Genomic DNA, 19537 nt, shown 5'->3' with positions numbered 1-19537 from the left:
ATAAAGATCTGAGAAAATACATTGTTTATAGTTTAGGAAATGCATTGTTCATGTTAGAAAATAATTCAAACTTCATATGAATATATGGATGGGTCACGCAACAATACATGTGACTCATATTCTTATAAGTTCATGTTCTATATAAAGGCAATTTCATGGAGTGAACCTTGAAAAGTCATGGATTAGTTGTGAGAAATCACATCATTTTCGAGGGCAACTACTATTGTGAAAGATTAGACCCTTAATATTTTACTGATTCTTATTTATTTAAAGGGGTATTTTAAAGAGAGAAAGTATACATTTTTACATTTATTTTTTCACAACATATTTTATTTGTATTTGTAGCTATAGTTGACCCGTTGGGCCAATTAAACAGGAGCATATCAGTAGAATACATGTAAATGGCATAGTTTTTATAGTAGATATATGATTAACTAAACAACAGAAAACAATAGTACGAACGCATGCCATAGCCCCATTGCATAACCTTACAGGTTCCCAGTGACATCTGATTAACTTCTTGTATATAGAGTCTAACCTAGATTTATATATATATATATACCTCAATTAGGGTGTGTTGTGTGTGTTTAGTTGTGGCGGGGGGGGAGGTAAGAGAATACTCCAGTAGTCTACCCAGTGCTGCCATATTGTGGCAGGTTTCTGTGGGCATTCTCGGGCCATTAACACCAGGCACTCTAGGCCCATACAGAACTTGAGACCTTGCTTCCACCCTCTATCAGAGGATGAATGGTCGCTTTCCAGAGCGGAGCTATGTCTCTCTTCACTATGTTGAGACCCAGAAACAAAAGATGACGTTTATATTTATTAGAAATCAAATAGAACTAGCTATGTTTACAAGGGGGAGAGGGACTCAAAGAAGTACGCATGCTGGCAAACCAGTTGGTTTGTTCATGAAGCCCTCACCCACCAACCTGATTGGTGGCATGCTTCATCATCGGGCCCACCACAGTGACACCGAATGTGTCCCGGGTGTGCTTCGACGCCAGATTACTGCGGAGATGGTATGTTCGCTGAGTGTGCAGTGTAGTGAGTGAGAAAGTGAAATTAAAAGCTATAGTGTGGGTCCCAGTACCCGAGGGTAAATAGATACGTTTTAATAACTGGGCCCCTGTTAACAATAAAAAAGGCAATTAGACGCGTTGGAGTGCGAGTTAAGACCTCCTGCGTCCTGTGTGGTCTACATGTTTCAGCCAGGCCTTTTTTAATTTAAAACTGGCTTTCCTCAGGACCAAGTGAGTATGTGAATAAGGTGCAAATTAAATAAAAATTAAAACTGATACTTGTGTGCCTTTGTTTACCCTCCATTGTTTTAGAACCTAGGTATTAGACGCCAGGTGGCTTCCAGTCAGAATCATTCTTGAACAAAAGTGGGGCTATTGGCCTTTTAAAGGAGGCCTTTGTTTTTGGCCTACTAATATTGTAAATAATAATGCCCTTTCACTGCCTGCAAATTCCATCTCAGAACTGAAAGCAGACAACCTGTGGGCCATGCTCAATATGTTCAGGTGTTTGCGGATTACACCAGGAATTCGTTTTTAGCATATTTCACTCGGGGCAGATGTACAACCATTGGAAATTGTGACTCACAATTTGCACCAAATTTCAAGTCGCAAATTGTGAGTCGCAATTTCCAATGTACAATAGTTTCTCAGACTCTGTTTGCGATTCCCAATGAGGTCGCAAATTGCATGCCTCCTGAATATTAATGAGGCTGACGCAATTTGCGACCCCATTGGGAATTGCTGGCCCTCCCAGGGATGGTTGCCTGCTAGGCTCAGCAGACCTCCATGTCTGGGACTGCTTTTAAATAAAGCAGTTTTAAAAAATGCAGCCCGTTTCCCTTAAAGGAAAATGGGATGCATTTAAAAAAAACAATGAAGCCTTTTTGTTTAATTTTTTAAGTGCAGTTAGTGGTCCCTGGGACTACTGCCTGTCCCTAAAAATTATTCTCCCTTGCATTTGCAAAGGGGAAGGGGTCCTCTAGGTACCCCTTCCCGTTTGCGAGTAATTTACCACCCTTCTTAGAAGGGTGGTAAACTGCAACTGTTTTGTGACCGCAATTGCGGTCGGAAAACAGTCATACATATGCCTCTGACTCGCTATTAGGAAGGGACGCCCTCGGAATGCCCCTTCCTAATAGTGACTCGCGAATCCTATTTAGCGAGTTACAAAAGAATTGAGACTTACTAAATAGGGTGAGTACATGGCCCAATTGTATTTTACATCCGCAAACAGGTCGCAAACCCGTTCGAGCTCAATAATAACTGCCTCATTCTTTTGATTGCACTGCTGTTCAGTTAATACATATATTGGTAGCACCTTCTGTGTCCTGTCCTTTTCAAAATCTGGTGTGTAGATGCTATAGGAGTAAACAATTCATGTCTCGAGAGTGTGTATGTACATTGCAAAACTGGCTCAAGACCTTATTAAATAGAACTATATGTGCGTGTAATACCCCTGTTTCGCCCTCATTGTAAACAAAGGTTTGGAGTGTTGATTGTCACAGATTTATATTGCTGAGTTAAGCACTGACATGCATAATCAGTTGCATGGTGCACATAGCCTTGTTTGCAGCGCCCAGAGTTCTTGAACTGCCACACACAGAGGAAAGCAATTAGAGGGAACATTGCTGGTAGCATGTGTGTAGCACCACTCGGCTAGTACCCCCTCCCTACATGAATTGGCTTAGGATAGCATTGATTTGCCAAAACCATGTGGCTGGGACCGGGTATGGATGATTTTGTAAATGATATAGCAGGCTGGGCAGAGATACCATCTTAAAGATAGCTAAATTATTAAAATTTGAATTCAAGTTTTACATTGTAAGGACTAACAAAGGAGCTAACTAGCTTTAAAACATTTGCCAACACTTATTTTGCAATTTTTAAGTTACTAAGGGCCATATGTATCAAACAAATTTGCATTCACAAAGGCCGAAATTCGCAGAATTTCGGCCTTTGCGAATGCGAATTTGCTAAATTGTATGTATGAAGAAAAATCTGGTGCAAAACAAGGAATCTCAAAAATTGAGATTACTTATTTTGCAATTGCATTTAAGGAATCGCAAATTTTACGATTCCTTAAATGTAATGTATGAAGCAAAAAAAAAATGCAAATTGTCCTTAAGGAATCGCAAATTACCACCAACTTCAAGTTGGTGGTAAGTTGCGAATTCCTTGAAAAATGCACATTTTAGCATTTTTCAAAGTGCCATGTGACGCACATACATGCCCTTAGGGTATGTATGTGCGCCACATGTGCACCCATGCTTATTTCAGGGGTGCAACAGGGTGTCCTTCGGACACCCCTGCACCCTTGAAATTATTCTCAATTTGCAATTCTCAAATTGCGAATCGCAAATTGAGAATAACTTCCCATTCATTCCTATGGGCCTCCTGGCCCATAGAAATGAATGGGAAAGTATTCCTTAATTGCGATTCACAATTTGCTACTCGCAATTAAGGAATACTAAGAATTCGCAAAAAAAATGCGAATTTGTACATACATACCAATTTGCGATTCTGAAATAGCTATTTCTAAAAAATCGCTATTTTAGAATCGCAAATCAGCTTGATGATACATATGGCCCATAGTCATTACTTCAGGGAAAAACATCTTATACATGAAATGTTGGTAATGTGTGTGTAAGAGCACTGCTAAGTACAGGTCACACTTTATTGCCAATTCTTATTGAGACTTTTACAGTCTACAGCTTCAGTATTTTCGTATGTGAAACATGTTTACTTATGTGGATTATTCTGTCCAAGTAGGTAGGACTTTTCATAGTGCAATAGACATTTGCATGTTTTATGCTTCAGTTAAAAAAACTTGGGCAATATCAGACCCATTTTTGTTTAACTTGATCCTGATTTTATCACAATTCTCACTCTATTAATGTGGCTGTTCATATTGTTTGCCATGTCATCTAATATTTGTACTCGTATGGTTTTCAAACCGAAGGTAAGGATATTTCATGAAGCAATGGCACCAGGAGTATTTGCTTAATTTACATTACAGGGGCATTTCAAGGCTTTAGTCTTCTTATACCTTACCACTTGTCACTTTCTCATGAGTTTCAAACCTGTATTTTTACACCTTTCTCCTGGCCCTTCAATTTCAACCACATTCTCTTCATTGACATATTAGTAACTAGCACCTGAACGTGATTCGTTTAAAAAAAAAAAATAATATATCAAAGAACGTATTTGAATGACTATAAATGCACTTACCGTGATCCGGTAAGCTTTATCTTCCTCAGGATACACATCTCCAATATATGTAGCATTAAAAGAAGGAGGGATAGTGTACTTGCGCAGAATCTTTGCCGGAGTTGTTTTCAGCTGATTGAGGGTAATTTGGGGTACTGCAATAAAGTCATTCATCAAAATGCCAAAAACGTTGTGTCCATTAATCATCTTCAGACCCCTGTAGAAATACAAGTCAGGAACTCAGCTGTGGTTGCAGAGATTAAAGAACTATATGCAGTGGAAAAAATCCAGTGGCAAATACCTTCATGGGGAATATACTGACTCATTAAAAGCAATCCTACATCCAAATGTGTTCCAGCATTCAGATTCAAAATTCTTCCTAGATATTCATATTGTTAAACCAACTTTATTTAGTTTAGAAATACAGCCTTCGTCATCCATACATTATAAGTATTACAACAGAAAAAGGAGAGAAAATGTGGCTGTTCAGATATGTAACAACATGCATGACAACCCACGCAGGACTCCACCCACTCAGGGGGAAAGACTGTGATAGGCCCACCATTATCCCCACATCTTCTCATGGTTGTGAGGACATCAACGGGCATCATATATGGGTTTTTCTTGCTGTGCACACCAGGCGACTCCAGCATGCCATGTCGATAATGAGAGGGGCATCAGCTGCTTCTAGAGGCGTCTTGTTTGGCCACTAAACAGGTCATACCCAGGAAAAGTTGCTCAAAGTAGGGACCTCCAAGCTCTTCTACCAGTCCCCGCAAGGCTATCTTGGGGGTTAGCTCAATAGGGTGTCCCAGGACCTCTGAGACCTCCCGCTCCACCCCGTTCCAGAAGGGTTTCAATTTGGAAATAAACAAAGGAAGAGTGTCCGTCAGACAAGCGTTCAAAAATGATTATAGCACGTGAGATAGAGGCCAGTTGTAAGTGGTCGTATGGCAAGACTAATTTCAAGAAAAAATACAGTATTTTTTCAGGAAACCCTCACTCACCCTAGTGGTGACATGCTTCATCATCGGGTCCACCGGGAGAGATCGAATACCTCCCCGGTGTGCTGCGACGCCACACGACTGCGGAGCTGGTTTTTTGTGAGGGTAGGGGGTGAAAAAAGTGGTGAATTTAAAAATGTCCAGGGTTGTACCAAAGAATCATTTATTGGCTGGTCAACCTGACATAATAAAAACTATGTGTGGGGAAAACTAACCAAATAAAGTATACTGGTGTTTCCCTGTTTGAAGGAAGGTCAACATGTTTCTGCCCGTGGTATGTGTGAATTTACAGGGCTTTCTTCAGGACCAGTTAGCGAGTGTTACCTTGACAGGTCTGGGCGCGCTAAGGCCCACCCTGCCAAAGGTAGTGAAAGTTAAAATAGCACTATGTGTAAAAAAGGTGCATTAAAAAATACAAACTTGTCAGTCTGGGGTTTTACCTCTGTTACGAGGAACCAAGAAATCTGTGGACAAAATGGTGAGACAAACAGACGAGTAAACAGACAAAGAAACAAGAAATCAATTGATATTATTCATTTCTAATGACAATTGATGCAACTCGGTGGCGTGACACGTGCTGTCATACCTATCAAGGGCCGTGGCCGTGATGAATGGGATGCGGAGGAGAAGTTGTGCCACAAACCTGGGTGGTGGGCCTCAACTAGCGCTGAGAAGTGTGATCCAGCGCGTTCTGTTGCATGATTAAAGGCAACAGACTGAAAAAATGGAGACTTACAATGTTAAGTCCAACCGTGCGGGAGGCCAAGAGTGGCCACCCGTTGTTACATAGCTACCTATGGTCGGGAGACAAGGAGTTGGTCCCCGAAGTGGTGAGCATGAAGGCAAAGATGCCGGGTTAATACCGGTAACTCTGCTGGCCGTGGCTTGTACCTTAGATCAAGCACACATATGCATGGGCGTGAAAAAGGAAGATTATCCTCACTTGTAAACAAAATGAACCACGCCCCATAGAACTCAGGAGGGGGGTGGGAGCGAAAATGGCACACCCTGTTTGGAAAGGAAAAACACATACAGAGAGGATTTTAGAGATCTGGCAGAATCTCGTACACTAAACTTATCTTGGTGGAAGATGTCCGGAAAAAGTTCCTTACGCCCGCAACGCTCTGCACCCTCTCGGTACCTAGCTGTTCCCTCACTGGATCTCGTGGTTCCAGAGTGAAGGGCGAGCACGGTGTTATGAGGGAGGTGACAGGGTTTGGGCCAATGGGAGCCGCTATTCAAAATGAGGCTTGGAAGGCAAGTCTCGTAATCCCGCGATAGGCTTGGTCAAGACGAGGATTGGAATTGGGATGGAAACGAGGCTTGGGAAGCAAACATTGTGCGGCCTTGTGATAGGACAGAGCAGGGCTAGCATTATATGAAGCTCTGGTTAGTGTTCAGAGGGTGATAGGTTTTAACGTTTCAGGATACTCGTCCATGGAATTTGGTCATTGAGGCCATGGATGTGGGTACTGAGTCTATACACCCAGCGCTGTTCTTTCTCAAACAGGATGCTGTCTCTATTTCTTGGATTGTTGACCTGCTCGATGACTGTCCAGGTCATGTCATTTGGGGTGTGATGTGCCTGCAGGTAATGTTCGCTGAGTTTGGTGGTAACTTTTTTGCAGCGAATGTTGCTGCGATGTTCGCCAATGCGTGTCTTTACCTTACGGGTAGTCATTCCCACATAGCGTTTTGCACATGGGCAAGTAATCAGATAGACTACGTTAGCAGAGTTACAGTTAGTATGGGATTTTTGAATCCAAATTTTACCGGGTTCCAGATTGAGTTGTTTAGTGTGGGTGGTAAGGTGGCAAACATTACAGTCAGTGCAAGGAAAATGACCAGTAATGGGAGGGAGGTGCCAGGGTTCTGTGACAGACCTCGTTAATGTAGCCGATGTTGAGCATGGTGCGGGCCTTGTGTGTACCAAGGCGTCTTTAAGGCTTCTGCCCTTTTTGAAAGAGAAAAGGGGTTTCTCCCAATCTTTCATGGTACTGGTGATTATTCTCCAATTTTTATTGATGGATTTCTTGATGTTGTCTGAGAGAGTGCTGTAGGTGGTCACACAAGTGAGCGGCACCTCTGTGTTTGTTTTCACATTCTCCTCAAGAAGGGCATCACGGGGTTGGTTGCGTGCCCGGGTCTGACCTTTGTTAAGGATTCCTTGCGGATATCCTCTTTGCTTCAATTTTTCGGTCAGTTCTTTAGCCTGGACCTTGTAGTCAGTGATGGTACTGCAATTCCTTCTCAGGCGAAGGAATTGTCCATAGGGCAGATTTTCTCGTAGAGGTCTTGGGTGGAAACTGCTGAACTCCAAAAGATTATTTTTAGCTGTAGGTTTATGATGAGTCACAGTGGTGAGAGATGTTTCCTCTATCCTTATCACTACGTCAAGGAAGACAATCGATTCCTTGCTATAGTTGTGGGTGAATCTCAAGTATGGGTCAAGGGTATTGACCCAGCTCAGGAACTGTGTGAGGCTGTCTTCATTCCCTGTCCACAGGAGGAGAATGTCATCGATGTACCTCCTCCATAATCCTATGGAGGAGGCATAGGGGTTTGTAGTAGGTAAAATATGCTTGGTTTCAAAGTCATATACGTACAGCCCCGCTATGCTGGGGGCAAAAGTACTCCCCATTGAGGTACCTGTGCACTGGAGGTACAGTTGTCCTTTGTATTCAAAATAATTCTCTCTGAGTGCCATTCTCGCACATTGTAAAATGAATTTTTTTGGGGTAGTGTACTCCCAATTGCCTGTATCTAGTGCTTCCGCCAGTACCCGCAGTGTTTCTTCCTGGGGGATACTGGTGTAAAGACTCTCTATGTCCATGGTGACCAGTATGACAGAGTCCCTTGCAAAAGAGATGTCTTGGAGTAGTCTGAGTAGACTCTTTGTGTCCTTTAGGTAGGTGATGAAGTTCTGCACTAGCGGTTTCAGGTAGTGATCAAAGAAAGTGGATAGTGGTTCCAACACTGAACCGATTCCAGAAACGATCGGCCGACCCGGAGGTGGTAAGACATTTTTATGGGTTTTCGGCAAAGTGTAAAAGTAGGGAATCGTTGGGCCTCCTGCCATTAGGTATGCAGCTTCATGTGGGGAGATATGCTCATTGGTCTCCGCCTCTCGTACAAGAGATTCTATGCGTGTTTTCATTTCTGCGGTGGGGTCTGTAGAAAGGGGCAAATAATTTGTCCTATCATTCAGGAGTGTCATGCACACTTTATCGTATTCGGAAGTATCCTGAATCACAATCCCGCCGCCCTTATCGGCTGGTTTGATGGTAATTTCCTTATCATTCTTTAGACTCTCCAGGGCTTTATGTTCCGCAGCCGTGAAGTTGTTAAACCGTTTAGGGTTTTCAGTGGTTTCCAGATCTTTCACAACAGCTTGTTCAAAAGCAGTAATTACTGCAGGTATTGGGTGTGGTGGTGGCATGAAGGTCGATTTCAATCTAAAGTTGGTATCAAACTCCTGTTCATTCATTGTAGATTGCTCTTTGGACACAAAGAATGCCTTTAATTTGAGTTTCCTAAAGAATTGTGAGAGTTTGCAGTGGAGTTGGAATTTGTCGGGCGAGAGGTCGGGACAAAGCCTAGGCCTTTTTCCAGTACTTTAGTCTCCTAAATACTGTATTTTTTCTTGAAATTGGTCTTGCCATACGACCACTTACAACTGGCCTCTATCTCACGTGCTATAATCATTTTTGAACGCTTGTCTGACGGACACTCTTCCTTTGTTTATTTGCTATTGACTGGGGACCGAGAGTGCCCGAATCCCTTTCTCTCCTTTTGTTGATCGGGTTTCAATTTGGGGCAGCTCCATGCAATTTGAAAGAAGTCAGCGATGGGTGATCTACAGTGTGCACAGATAGGATGGGTATCGGAGAGAACCTCTGATGTATATACGGTACGGGGACAGATAGGCCAAGAGGAGTTAATTTTCTTGTATCACCCGCACAGATATCGCCAGTTCCCTGGGGGACAGGCATGCTTCCCTCCAGTCAGCCTTCTCAAGGTCGCCGACCTATCCAGTCCATCTCTGTGAGTTCGCAAATAGGTAGCCCAAAAGCTCCTTGAATACCACCAAATGAAGTTCCAATAAATAAGCTGATTCATCCTATCCTCCTGGAAACCACTCAATAATGGGTCCAGATGTGCCACCAAGTAGTAAGCATAGATACCTGATACTCCTAGCCCCGCCATCAAAGAGTAACTACTGGGGCGAGGCATAAGCCACTCTTTAGCGGCCCCCAGTCCAGATGAAGGTGGTCAGCTTGGAGGCCAGGGATCAGCACCGCTATCTGGGCATGGAGTGTGGGAAGTACATTTAGACATGTCAAATGCAGAGAAAACACATCATTTTATAGACCACAATGCGTCCCACGGGGTAGGCGGCAATCTCCACAAGCAGTCTAGATCACTTTCAAGGGCTGAGGCCAGGCCCTGGAATTTGAGTTTCCAGGTGAATCTGGGCAGATGGGTATCCCCAAATATTTAAACACATCACAGGGGAATGTCCAGGCACCAGCTTCAACTCTCAGCATCCCGTCTCAACTCCACCAGGATGGATTTGCTTGCATTAATAAGTAGGCCTGAGGCTTCTCTATGAAGGTGAAGAATCTCCAGACATTGAGTACCGGAGGTTGGAGAGCCTCTAAGGATCAGTAGAATGTCCTCAGCATAAAGTGTCACCTGATCTTCAAGGCCAGTCCTCCATCTCCACCCTTGTATCTGCGCATTGCATCATATGAGGCATGCCAGTGGTTCAATGACTAAGGTGAATACCAGTGCGGAGAGTGGACACTTCTGATGCATACCCCATAGGATCGGGAAGGGGGTGGATAGGATGCCATTAATCCGGACCTGAGCAAGGGTGTTATGATAAAGGAGGTGGACTATTCTCTGAAAGTTTGTTCCTAAGCCCACCCTCATCATGACCTCCTCCAGGAATTCCCATGAGACCATGTCGAAGGCTTTTTGAAAGTCCACAAGGAGGTGGGCTAGTTTGCTGTTGACTCTGTGGCTGAGATAGCACTACCTGCACCCACAAAGTGCAATGATGCATGCTCCTTTCCGGCATAAACCCACATTGGCCTAGGTGAATAAGATAGGTGAGGGTTCGGGTCAATTGGGTCACCAGAATTTTGGCGATGATCCTAATATCCTCGCTGATGAGTGAGATCGGACGATATGAGGCGCAGTGGTCCAGAGGCATGCCCTCCTTGGGGATGACCACAATGGTGGCACAGTCAAGGACGTGGGAAACGATCCCCACTGTATTGCCTCTGCATAGAAATTCAGTTTGTGGGACGTAGTAAGGGAGCAGAACCTCTTGCAGGATTCAATGGGATACCCATTGGGTCCAAAAGTCTTCCCCAATGGAGTTTGGAGATGGCTAGGTCCACCTCTTCCTCCATCAGAGGCCGGTCAAGGTCCAGAGCGAGGGATTGCAGAGTCACGGGTGGTGGGATGTAACAGAGAATAGTGAGTTCTATCTGCAAAGGAGGCACTGAGCGATGTGCGTAGTGCTTCTGAGAGAATGTCGCAAAGACCTGTGTGATCGCTGGTAGCTCCTCCCAGAAGTCACCCGTCGGGTCTCTAATCACAGGAACCACCCTAGTGGGGAAACCTCAGGTTGCCAGCCAGTACAGTAGTTTATAGACTTATCTCCCAATTCATAGACCCTTTGAGCTGAGGCCCTCTAGCACTGTTCACCCTCCTCGAGGGAGATCTGCCTCAGTTCGGTTTGCGTACACTGTACCTCTACCGAGTTGGTAAATTGAGTATTTTGTTTTTCAGGTCAGTCATCCACTCATAATAATAATAATAATAACAGCATTTGTAAAACACACAGCTACCTCAGGCGAGGTGCCCCTGCGCTGGGGGCCTTCAGGAAGATTAAACGAACCATTGGCCAGAGTCACTAGGTGCCTGCCGCTGGTGCTGGTGACCGAACTGTGAGCCCCTGTGTTCCGGAGTCAGCCACCGTGGCTACTGCACCACACGTCTTCCTCATGCTGCGATGACTCCTGTCTCCAGACATAGCCCTTAATCAGCCCAATCAAGGAGTGTTTATATGCAGCCCAAAGCATCACTTTAGATAACACAGAACCGTCATTAGTTTGAAAATATGTTTGGAGTTCTTCCTCAATGAAGGAGACACATTCAGGGGCCTTCAAGTGCCATGCACTAAAGTGCCAGATGGGTCGTAACATCTGTGAATTAGTGCCCCACTCCACCTGGAGTATAGACAACAATTGGTCCTTGACATAATTTTACCATAGAAAATAATTATTTCATTCGGTCAGGTTGATTTACTCCACATCAAGACTGAATCTATATTCTTAATCACATAAATAATACTAGCCCACATTAACAAAAAGTCACACAGTCAGTACCAATAAACCAATGGAACCGAAAAAAGTCCAATCAGGACGGTCAGTTTAATATACAGTTGTAACACAGTTTGGAAATCAAGGTATCTCTGTACATATATTTACATAAATACTAAATCAAAATACACTTTTATAAAAAGAGAGAACGTGCACAGAGAAGAGGTAAAGTATGTGCTCAAGTGAATGATCAAGAGGATCAGAAGAACAGTGTAGACCATTTATATACAAGGAAAAACGAGCCTGCCCTGGGTAACGCTTGTAAAAAATGTACTTCTTTCTTACTAGCTGATATGCTATATACAATTCCTTAGTCCTTAAATTGCACCAATAGCAATAGGATTAACAGGAAAAAGGGGGGGGGGGCAGGGGACAGGGGTCAATAGGTGCAGGCTCCCAAAGGGGAATGTCGACCCAACCAAACAACGGGTGGTTCAAGTCCTCAACAACGGGTCTTCATCCGGACGGGGTAATAGGGGGATTCTTTCAGAGTGCACGTCAATTAAAAACTACTATCATTGGGCACCCTTTCGTGGTGCTTCAACAAAAACAATGCGACGATTGGTCCGCACTCAAAATAAGATAGTTTCCACATTCCATAACGCAAGTGGAAGTTGGAAGCTGTGCGCCACTGAGCGGAGCGGGAGGGATAATTACTCGACGCTTTCATAGCAAAAACGGGCACTCGATGTCAGTTTCTTTGGGAAATATTCTTGAAAAACACCACCGAACAAATGCGTTGGTAATAATTTTGGAAACTATCTTATTTTGAGTGCGGACCAATCGTCGCATTGTTTTTGTTGAAGCACCACGAAAGGGTGCCCAATGATAGTAGTTTTTAATTGACGTGCACTCTGAAAGAATCCCCCTATTACCCCGTCCTGATGAAGACCCGTTGTTGAGGACTTGAACCACCCGTTGTTTGGTTGGGTCGAAACGTCGACGACATTCCCCTTTGGGAGCCTGCACCTATTGACGCCTGTCCCCTGCCCCCCCCCCTTTTTTCCTGTTAATCCTATTGCTATTGGTGCAATTTAAGGACTAAGGAATTGTATATAGCATATCAGCTAGTAAGAAAGAAGTACATTTTTTACAAGCGTTACCCAGGGCAGGCTCGTTTTTCCTTGTATATAAATGGTCTACACTGTTCTTCTGATCCTCTTGATCATTCACTTGAGCACATACTTTACCTCTTTCTCTGTGCACGTTCTCTCTTTTTATAAAAGTGTATTTTGATTTAGTATTTATGTAAATATATGTACAGAGATACCTTGATTTCCAAACTGTGTTACAATTGCATATTAAACTGACCGTCCTGATTGGACTTTTTTCGGTTCCATTGGTTTATTGGTACTGACTGTGTGACTTTTTGTTAATGTGGGCTAGTATTATTTATGTGATTAAGAATATAGATTCAGTCTTGATGTGGAGTAAATCAACCTGACCGAATGAAATGATTATTTTCTATGGTAAAATTATGTCAAGGACCAATTGTTGTCTATACTACTGAATACCCAGGTCCTTTGACTACATTGGGTCAGCCCCTGTTTTATAACCCACTCCACCTGGAGGCGGGCATGGTCAGAGAAACCACGTTGGAGAATGTGGACAGAGTGTAGTGCAAGGAGATCTGTCATGGGCAGCCACAGCAGATCAAGTCGGGCCTCTATGCCATGGGCTACTGATCGATGGGTATATGCCCGCATTGAGGAATGTCAGGAGCGCCATGCATGGCATAGGCCTAGGGAGTTAGCTCAAATCACAAGGTTTGCCGAGTGGGCCTGTCTGCCAGGGTGGAGTTTGGTGGAGGTGTCTCGCACGGGGTCCGGAACAGTGTTAAAATCCCCTCCCACCAGGGTAGTCCCGGGGGGCAGCAACTCCACCGGGATTTGCAGCGCCAGGAGGGTAGGTTGTAAAAGCTGCAGACTGGCATAACATGAGACGAAGCTATATTGCCTAGAGGCCATGTGATCCTCAATCCCAACGTACCTCCCCTGGGGGTCCTCGTGTACTTTAGTAACTGTCAATGGAAGGGCCTTGTGGGGAAGAAGGGAAACCCCTCTGGAGCTCCTAGCAAAACCCGAGTGGAAGACACTGTAATAATCAAATCAAGCAAGAAGGGAGCATTTGGTGCCCAGCAGATGAGTTTCCTGAAATATGACTATAGTCGGTTTGAATCTTTTTTTTTAAAGTATTCTTATTGGTTTTTCACGAAAGCAGCATCTTAACAAAGAAACACAAGCAAGAGAATTCGTGACCCCCCCCATCCTCCCCCCACCCCTCACAACCAATAAAAGCTGATGGCACAGGTACAAAGAAGCATAAACAGAAGACAAAAATAAAGAACTCAGTAACAGAAGAATGTACCTAAAAGAGGTATTGTAGGTTTCTAGTGACCCTACTATGTCTCTTGGTCCCCTTGCCCTTGTTGATCAATCCGTTTGGAGAATGCCCCCCAAACTTAAAGCCCAGTCCTCCTTTTCATTCGTCCTTTCTTGGCATATACAGATTTTTCTAGATGGTATGTAGCAACTAATCTAGCCAGCCATTGTGCGTAGGAGGGGGACTCAGAATCTAGCCATCCGGAGGAAACGCATATCCTCCAAATTGCCATTGCAATGAAAATCAACCCTTCCTCCTTTACTCTTAAAGAGTCAGATTGTGTTCCCAAAAGAATGGTCGTAGGATTCAGGAGAATTGGTTGGTTTGTTATTTCACCAAGTAAGTTCTGTATTCTGAGTAGGGTAGAGTCAATGATTGGACATGTTGCAAATATATGTATAGAGTCCGCCCCAACCTCAGAGCAACGTGGGCATAATGTTCCTCTACCAGATCCCCACTTGATGATTTTACTAGGTGTCATATAAAGAAAAAATATAGTTTTAAAATGTTGTGCCTGTAGTTTGGCAGAAATTAGGATTTGTTGTGATGACCGCAAGGAGTTATAAAAAACACTTTGAGGGGAATCAAGTTTGGCATGCCATTTGGTAGCAATAGATTCTAAGTCGTCTGAGGTTTCCTTGTTTAATATTTGATATATACTTCCAATGCGAGCAGTAGTGATATTCCTGGGAGTATTCATAAGCTCAACCTCAGCAAATCCGTTGACTCCTCCCACTTTCCTGGAGAGGTAGTCATAGATGGCCATATATTTGAATAGATCTTGACTTTTTAGTTTGAATCTAGTCTGTTAAGTCGAAAAGGATTTGATCCCCCTGGCTGTTATGAGATCCCCTAATTTTATTATCCCTGCTCTGTAACATTCAGACAGGTAAGATGAGCTAAATATAGCAGGTAAGTTATTGTTGTTGGTTATAGGGGAGTAAAAGTTGAATCTACTAATTCCAATGATTCTCCGGACATGGCGAAAAACTTTATAAGAGTTCATTAGCGTCTTGAATTTAACGCAATTGTACTATCCATAGGTTGTTTCTCGGATTAAGCAGCTCCAATGTTGTTCCCCTAACAAGGAACGAAAGGGTGAGGGTAGAGACGGTTCAGCTCTGAAAGTGGGGTCTCTTAGTAGAACTGTACTGTAGTGGAGGACTGCCGCCCAATAGTATAAAGTTCCTGGGAAGGCGAACGCGGACGGAGGACACCCTGCGAGCGCCTAACAAATGCGCTATGGCGATGGAACTTATCAAGGCTCCAGATAGCGCACAGTAATTTGAGTATCGACACATGACTGGATTATCTACATAGAAACTATATTGACAACTCTTTGGTGCACAAAGCAAAAGGCTTAAAGGACTAATGTTCAACAGGTTCTGCGATAATTATTGACTCTTGCGAATACATACTGCTCACCATACAATATTTGCCTTGAAAAAGCCCGCGGAGGGTGAAACGCGCGTCGGCTGTGACGGTGTGGCAAGAAAGGAATCAATAATAATGGATATTGAATACTAATGAACACTGTGCATGTATATTTGTGGACGGCAAGGAGATTGGAAATATTGGATTGTCGTGGCTGGATGCCTATTGGATAAAAGTAACTAGAAGGGATGTGCACTGGTATTTTTTCATCAATAGTATAAGGTGATGTTAGGAAAAGCCCATCCCCCTCTGTCTTTCGGTAACGTGAGATATTTTAATGCACGTCTGGGCTGAGCATATGCCCAAATAAATTGGGTGAAAATTTGTTGAAATTTGAGTAAGTCTTTTTTATTGAACTCAAGGGGTATACAACGAAAAAAATTAAGTAGCTGAGGGAAATAAGTCATTTTGATAACGTTGCACGTGCCGACCAGCGTTAGATGTAAATGATCAATTTGTTTTAATGCCTTCTTTGTCTGGACAGCAAGGGGAGCCAGATTGACTGCGACTACATCCTCCAATCTAGGTGTAACCAGTACGTCCAGGTATTTGGCCTTTGGTACCACTCTGGCGTCAGTCCAGGTAATTTTGTTGTTTACTAGTATCTGCGTTTTGTTCTTGTTTAGGGCATACCCAGGTAATCTCCCAAACTTGTAGGCCTCGCTTTCTAGCGCCCGTGTAGAATTGGCAGGGTCTAGAGTAGTAATGGCGAGATCAGCGTAAGCCAAGATTTTACAGCTGTTTTGGAAATATATCACTGGAGAAATGTTGTGATTTTTCTCTATTTGCTTGATAAGGGGATCTAGGTAGAGGGCAAACAGTAACGGGGAGCAGGGGCAGCCCTGCCTGGTGAGATTTTAAAGGGCTCCGTCAGTTGTCCATTTATGGACGCCTGCATGAACCTGCTCCCGAACCCCATACTGTCCATTACCCTCCAAAGAAATCGCCATGAGACCCGGTCAAAGGCCTTTTCGGCATTGAGTAATATAAGTGACATCGGGTCTACTGCTACTTGGGCAGCATCAAACAGAGTAATAACTACATGTTCGGTAGTCCCCTTCTTGGGTATAAAACCATGTTGCCACACTAAGACAAGGGGTTCTACTACTCGGGATATTCTGGAGGCTAATACCTTGGAAAATATTTTGGAATCGCAGTTGATAAGAGTTGTTGGTCTATAAGAACTCATGTCTAATGGGGATTTATCCTTTTTTGGAAAGATGGAAATTCTAGCATTGGACCAGGAGGCTGGGGGAGAGACTCCGCCGAAGATTGATGTTATTACCTCTGTAAGTATGACCTTGATTTGATTGGCAAAGATTTTAAAGAATTCAACGGGGATGCTGTCAGGTTCAGAAGACTTCCCATCAGGGAGACTATTGAGGGCATCCTGGATTTCTTCCCATGTAGGGGTAAGGTCCAAAAGTTCACTACCTCCTAAGCTAAGCTGGCTTAGTTCGATCTCGCTGAGATATTCAAGGATCTCTCTATCTAGGGTATCGGCCATAAAGCAGCTTTCTTCCTTATATAGCTTTGCATAGAACTCCTGGAACTCATGCCGAATAAAGCTAGGATCGGTTACCTCTGTGCCTGAAGGAAGTCTGATTTTGTGAATTTCACTGGAGGTAGTTTGTTGTCTTGTCCTAACCGCTAAGTGATGCCCAATGCTGTCACTGCATTCATATGTCTTTTCCCTTGCCGCTGCCAACTTAGCCGCAATTTTTTCCTATAAACCCTGCCCCTATTTGTGCTCTGGCCAGAACTGCTTTTTGCTGGATTTGTTGACAATCTAGCCCTGCATGAATTGCATGGGGTAGCTTTATTTCTATTTTCCTGAATTTTTCTTGGAGATCCTTGACCTGATTTTTTTCCACTCTATTTTTGGGGACGGAGAACCTGAGGGTCTCTCCTCTGATACCTGCCTTTAAGGTGTCCCAGACTGTCATTTGGGAAGCGGAACCAACATTTATCTCCAGGAACTCCTGTATCCATACTTGCATGTGATTAATATAGCTAGAATCATACATTAGAGCTTTCTCGAAGCTCCATCTAGAAGCCTCTCTAGATTGCCCGAGCTCCCTTATGGTGAGGATAAGAGGATTATGATCGGACATAAAACGGTGTGCAATATCTATAGTAAAGCTGGTGGCCAATGATGCAGAAACAAAAAAGTAGTCCAATCTAACCAGTACTTGATGCGGGGCCGAGTAAAAAGTGTATCCAGGTAGTGAAGGGTTTTTACTCGCCCAGCTATCTATCAGTCGGTGAGTCTGTATACGGTTAGTTAGGGCTTGAAAGACTTGGGGCTTCCTTCCTTTGTATCTCCAGGTTGTGTTAGTATCCCAATTGCCAGGTAGATGTATATTAAAGTCCCCACATAGCACTATCGGGGTGTGCCAGTGTGCTAATTCGCTGGAGACTTGATTGATGACCCCAGGATCGTCAGCATTGCTCCCATATAATGAGCAGAGGGTGAAAGAAATATTATTATGGAGTTGAATCTGAGTGATGGCCCACCTCCCTAGTGAGTCTGATTTGGTACGTGGATTACTGATAGCAGATCTTCTGTCAGTTAAAATTCCTACACCCTTTGTTTTGGCTCCTTGTTTGGTGGCGCAGGTTTGAATCTTTTGATGTAACGTAATACAGTTGATCTTTTGATACGGTGCAGAAGACTGTTAGTGCTCCAAGACAATATTATCATCGTGTGGGTAGGTGGTGTGATTCTAGTGAATTGGGCAGAGGTCTGCCAGGGACAGGGGCTGCCCCGAGTAGGGCTCCAAGTTGTGGACCTGTAAGCCAATAGCTTGACTTGGGATGGCTTGCTGCGTAGAAACCTGAAAGGAAAATCGTAGTTATAATAATATAACAATCCCTTCAAAACCAACTGAAGTCCCCCCTTACTTCCCCTACCCGTACTCCTTCCCTTGAAGCATCTGACACCCTATTTAAACAAAACATAATGATTCAACACAAGTACTAGAAAGGTAATGCAGGGGAGGAGTCTGACGGCAGTGTGCACACCTTTGGGATGGATACTATGCCTGACAGCACATATAAGGTAAAAACATTGAGGGTATGCAATCACAATAATGTGCACAGCGACTGGACATGCAGTGTGCTGACAGTTGACACAACAAAGAGTACCCCAGGGAAAGTTATTCCACTTCCTCCCAGTTCTAAGAATACGTCAGATCTCTTGGCAACTTTACTAATTTCTGGGCATGGCCCTGGGCAATCTCAGGTTTCTTATGCAAGACGTATAGCCAGTTCGGTGGCAAAGAGGGGCACTCTGATGAAGACAGGACGTTGTCAAGTAAGTTAGATTACTGCAGAGTCACCTCAAGGGTTGGATCAAGTGCCACCACCGACTGTGCTGCCCCAGATCGATGGGCGTTCAGCCACTCAGGCACTCCCACCGGGTGGCTTTCATTCTCCAGGATCGAGATCGCTTCTTTTCAGATCTGTTTGTTGGGAGTCATGTCCAGGATCTCTGTGAACGCCCATCTCAACAGTCTTCTCAGTTCAAGGGTTGTAGTATTCGCTCCTCCGTAGCTCATTCCCAAGCCTTGGAGAGCTGGTCAGCTGAGACCCATGAGCAGAATCAGGTTTCAAGGGTGGTGTCCACTGCTGAGTTTTCGGAGAGGCACACTAGGTTTAGGTTGTTAAGCCATGAGCGGTTCTAAGCATCCTCTGCCCTCTTGCTGAGTGTGGCAAACGAGGCCGTCAACTTGGACACTTGCTGCTTAAGGGTGGCGACTTCATCTTCAGTCACAGAGATTCATGTCTTCACTTCAGTCACTCTGTCTGCCACCTTGTGCTGATCTTGTTGCAACAGTGATAGGTCCAGACCGATGTTGTTCACTTTGCACCTCCACCACCTGATGTGACTCTTGGATTGTCTTGAGAATTGGTGTGAGATATGATGTTGATGGAGGCGGAATCAAAAGTTCCAGGTTGCACGCAGCTTCTCCAGTACCATCTGCGGGGAGTGTATATTGATCCATCTTGGTTTGATCCGAGGGATGTTGAAGTGGTCTTGAGCGTTCCATCGCTGAACTGCTGTCTGCCAGAGCCTCGGTTGGGGTGTATG

At 44.1% G+C, this 19537-nt stretch overlaps 1 protein-coding gene across 1 annotated transcript in view; it reads right to left on the bottom strand.

The window, feature by feature from the left end:
• The window catches only part of LOC147702408 (alpha-N-acetylgalactosaminide alpha-2,6-sialyltransferase 2-like), a 505792-nt gene that overhangs the window by 293676 nt on the left and 192579 nt on the right, over nt 1-19537 (bottom strand). Inside the window, exon 2 of the mRNA XM_086931027.1 lies at nt 4251-4446. Coding sequence (XP_086787153.1) covers nt 4251-4446 — 196 coding nt within the window. The remainder of the gene's footprint in view (nt 1-4250; nt 4447-19537) is intronic.

The sequence above is a fragment of the Lissotriton vulgaris genome, chromosome 7 (assembly GCF_964263255.1).
Source record: "Lissotriton vulgaris chromosome 7, aLisVul1.2, whole genome shotgun sequence".
Taxonomy (NCBI): Eukaryota; Metazoa; Chordata; class Amphibia; order Caudata; family Salamandridae; genus Lissotriton; species Lissotriton vulgaris.
Note: the sequence above shows the minus strand (reverse complement) of the source record. Positions and strands in the feature narration are given on the sequence as shown.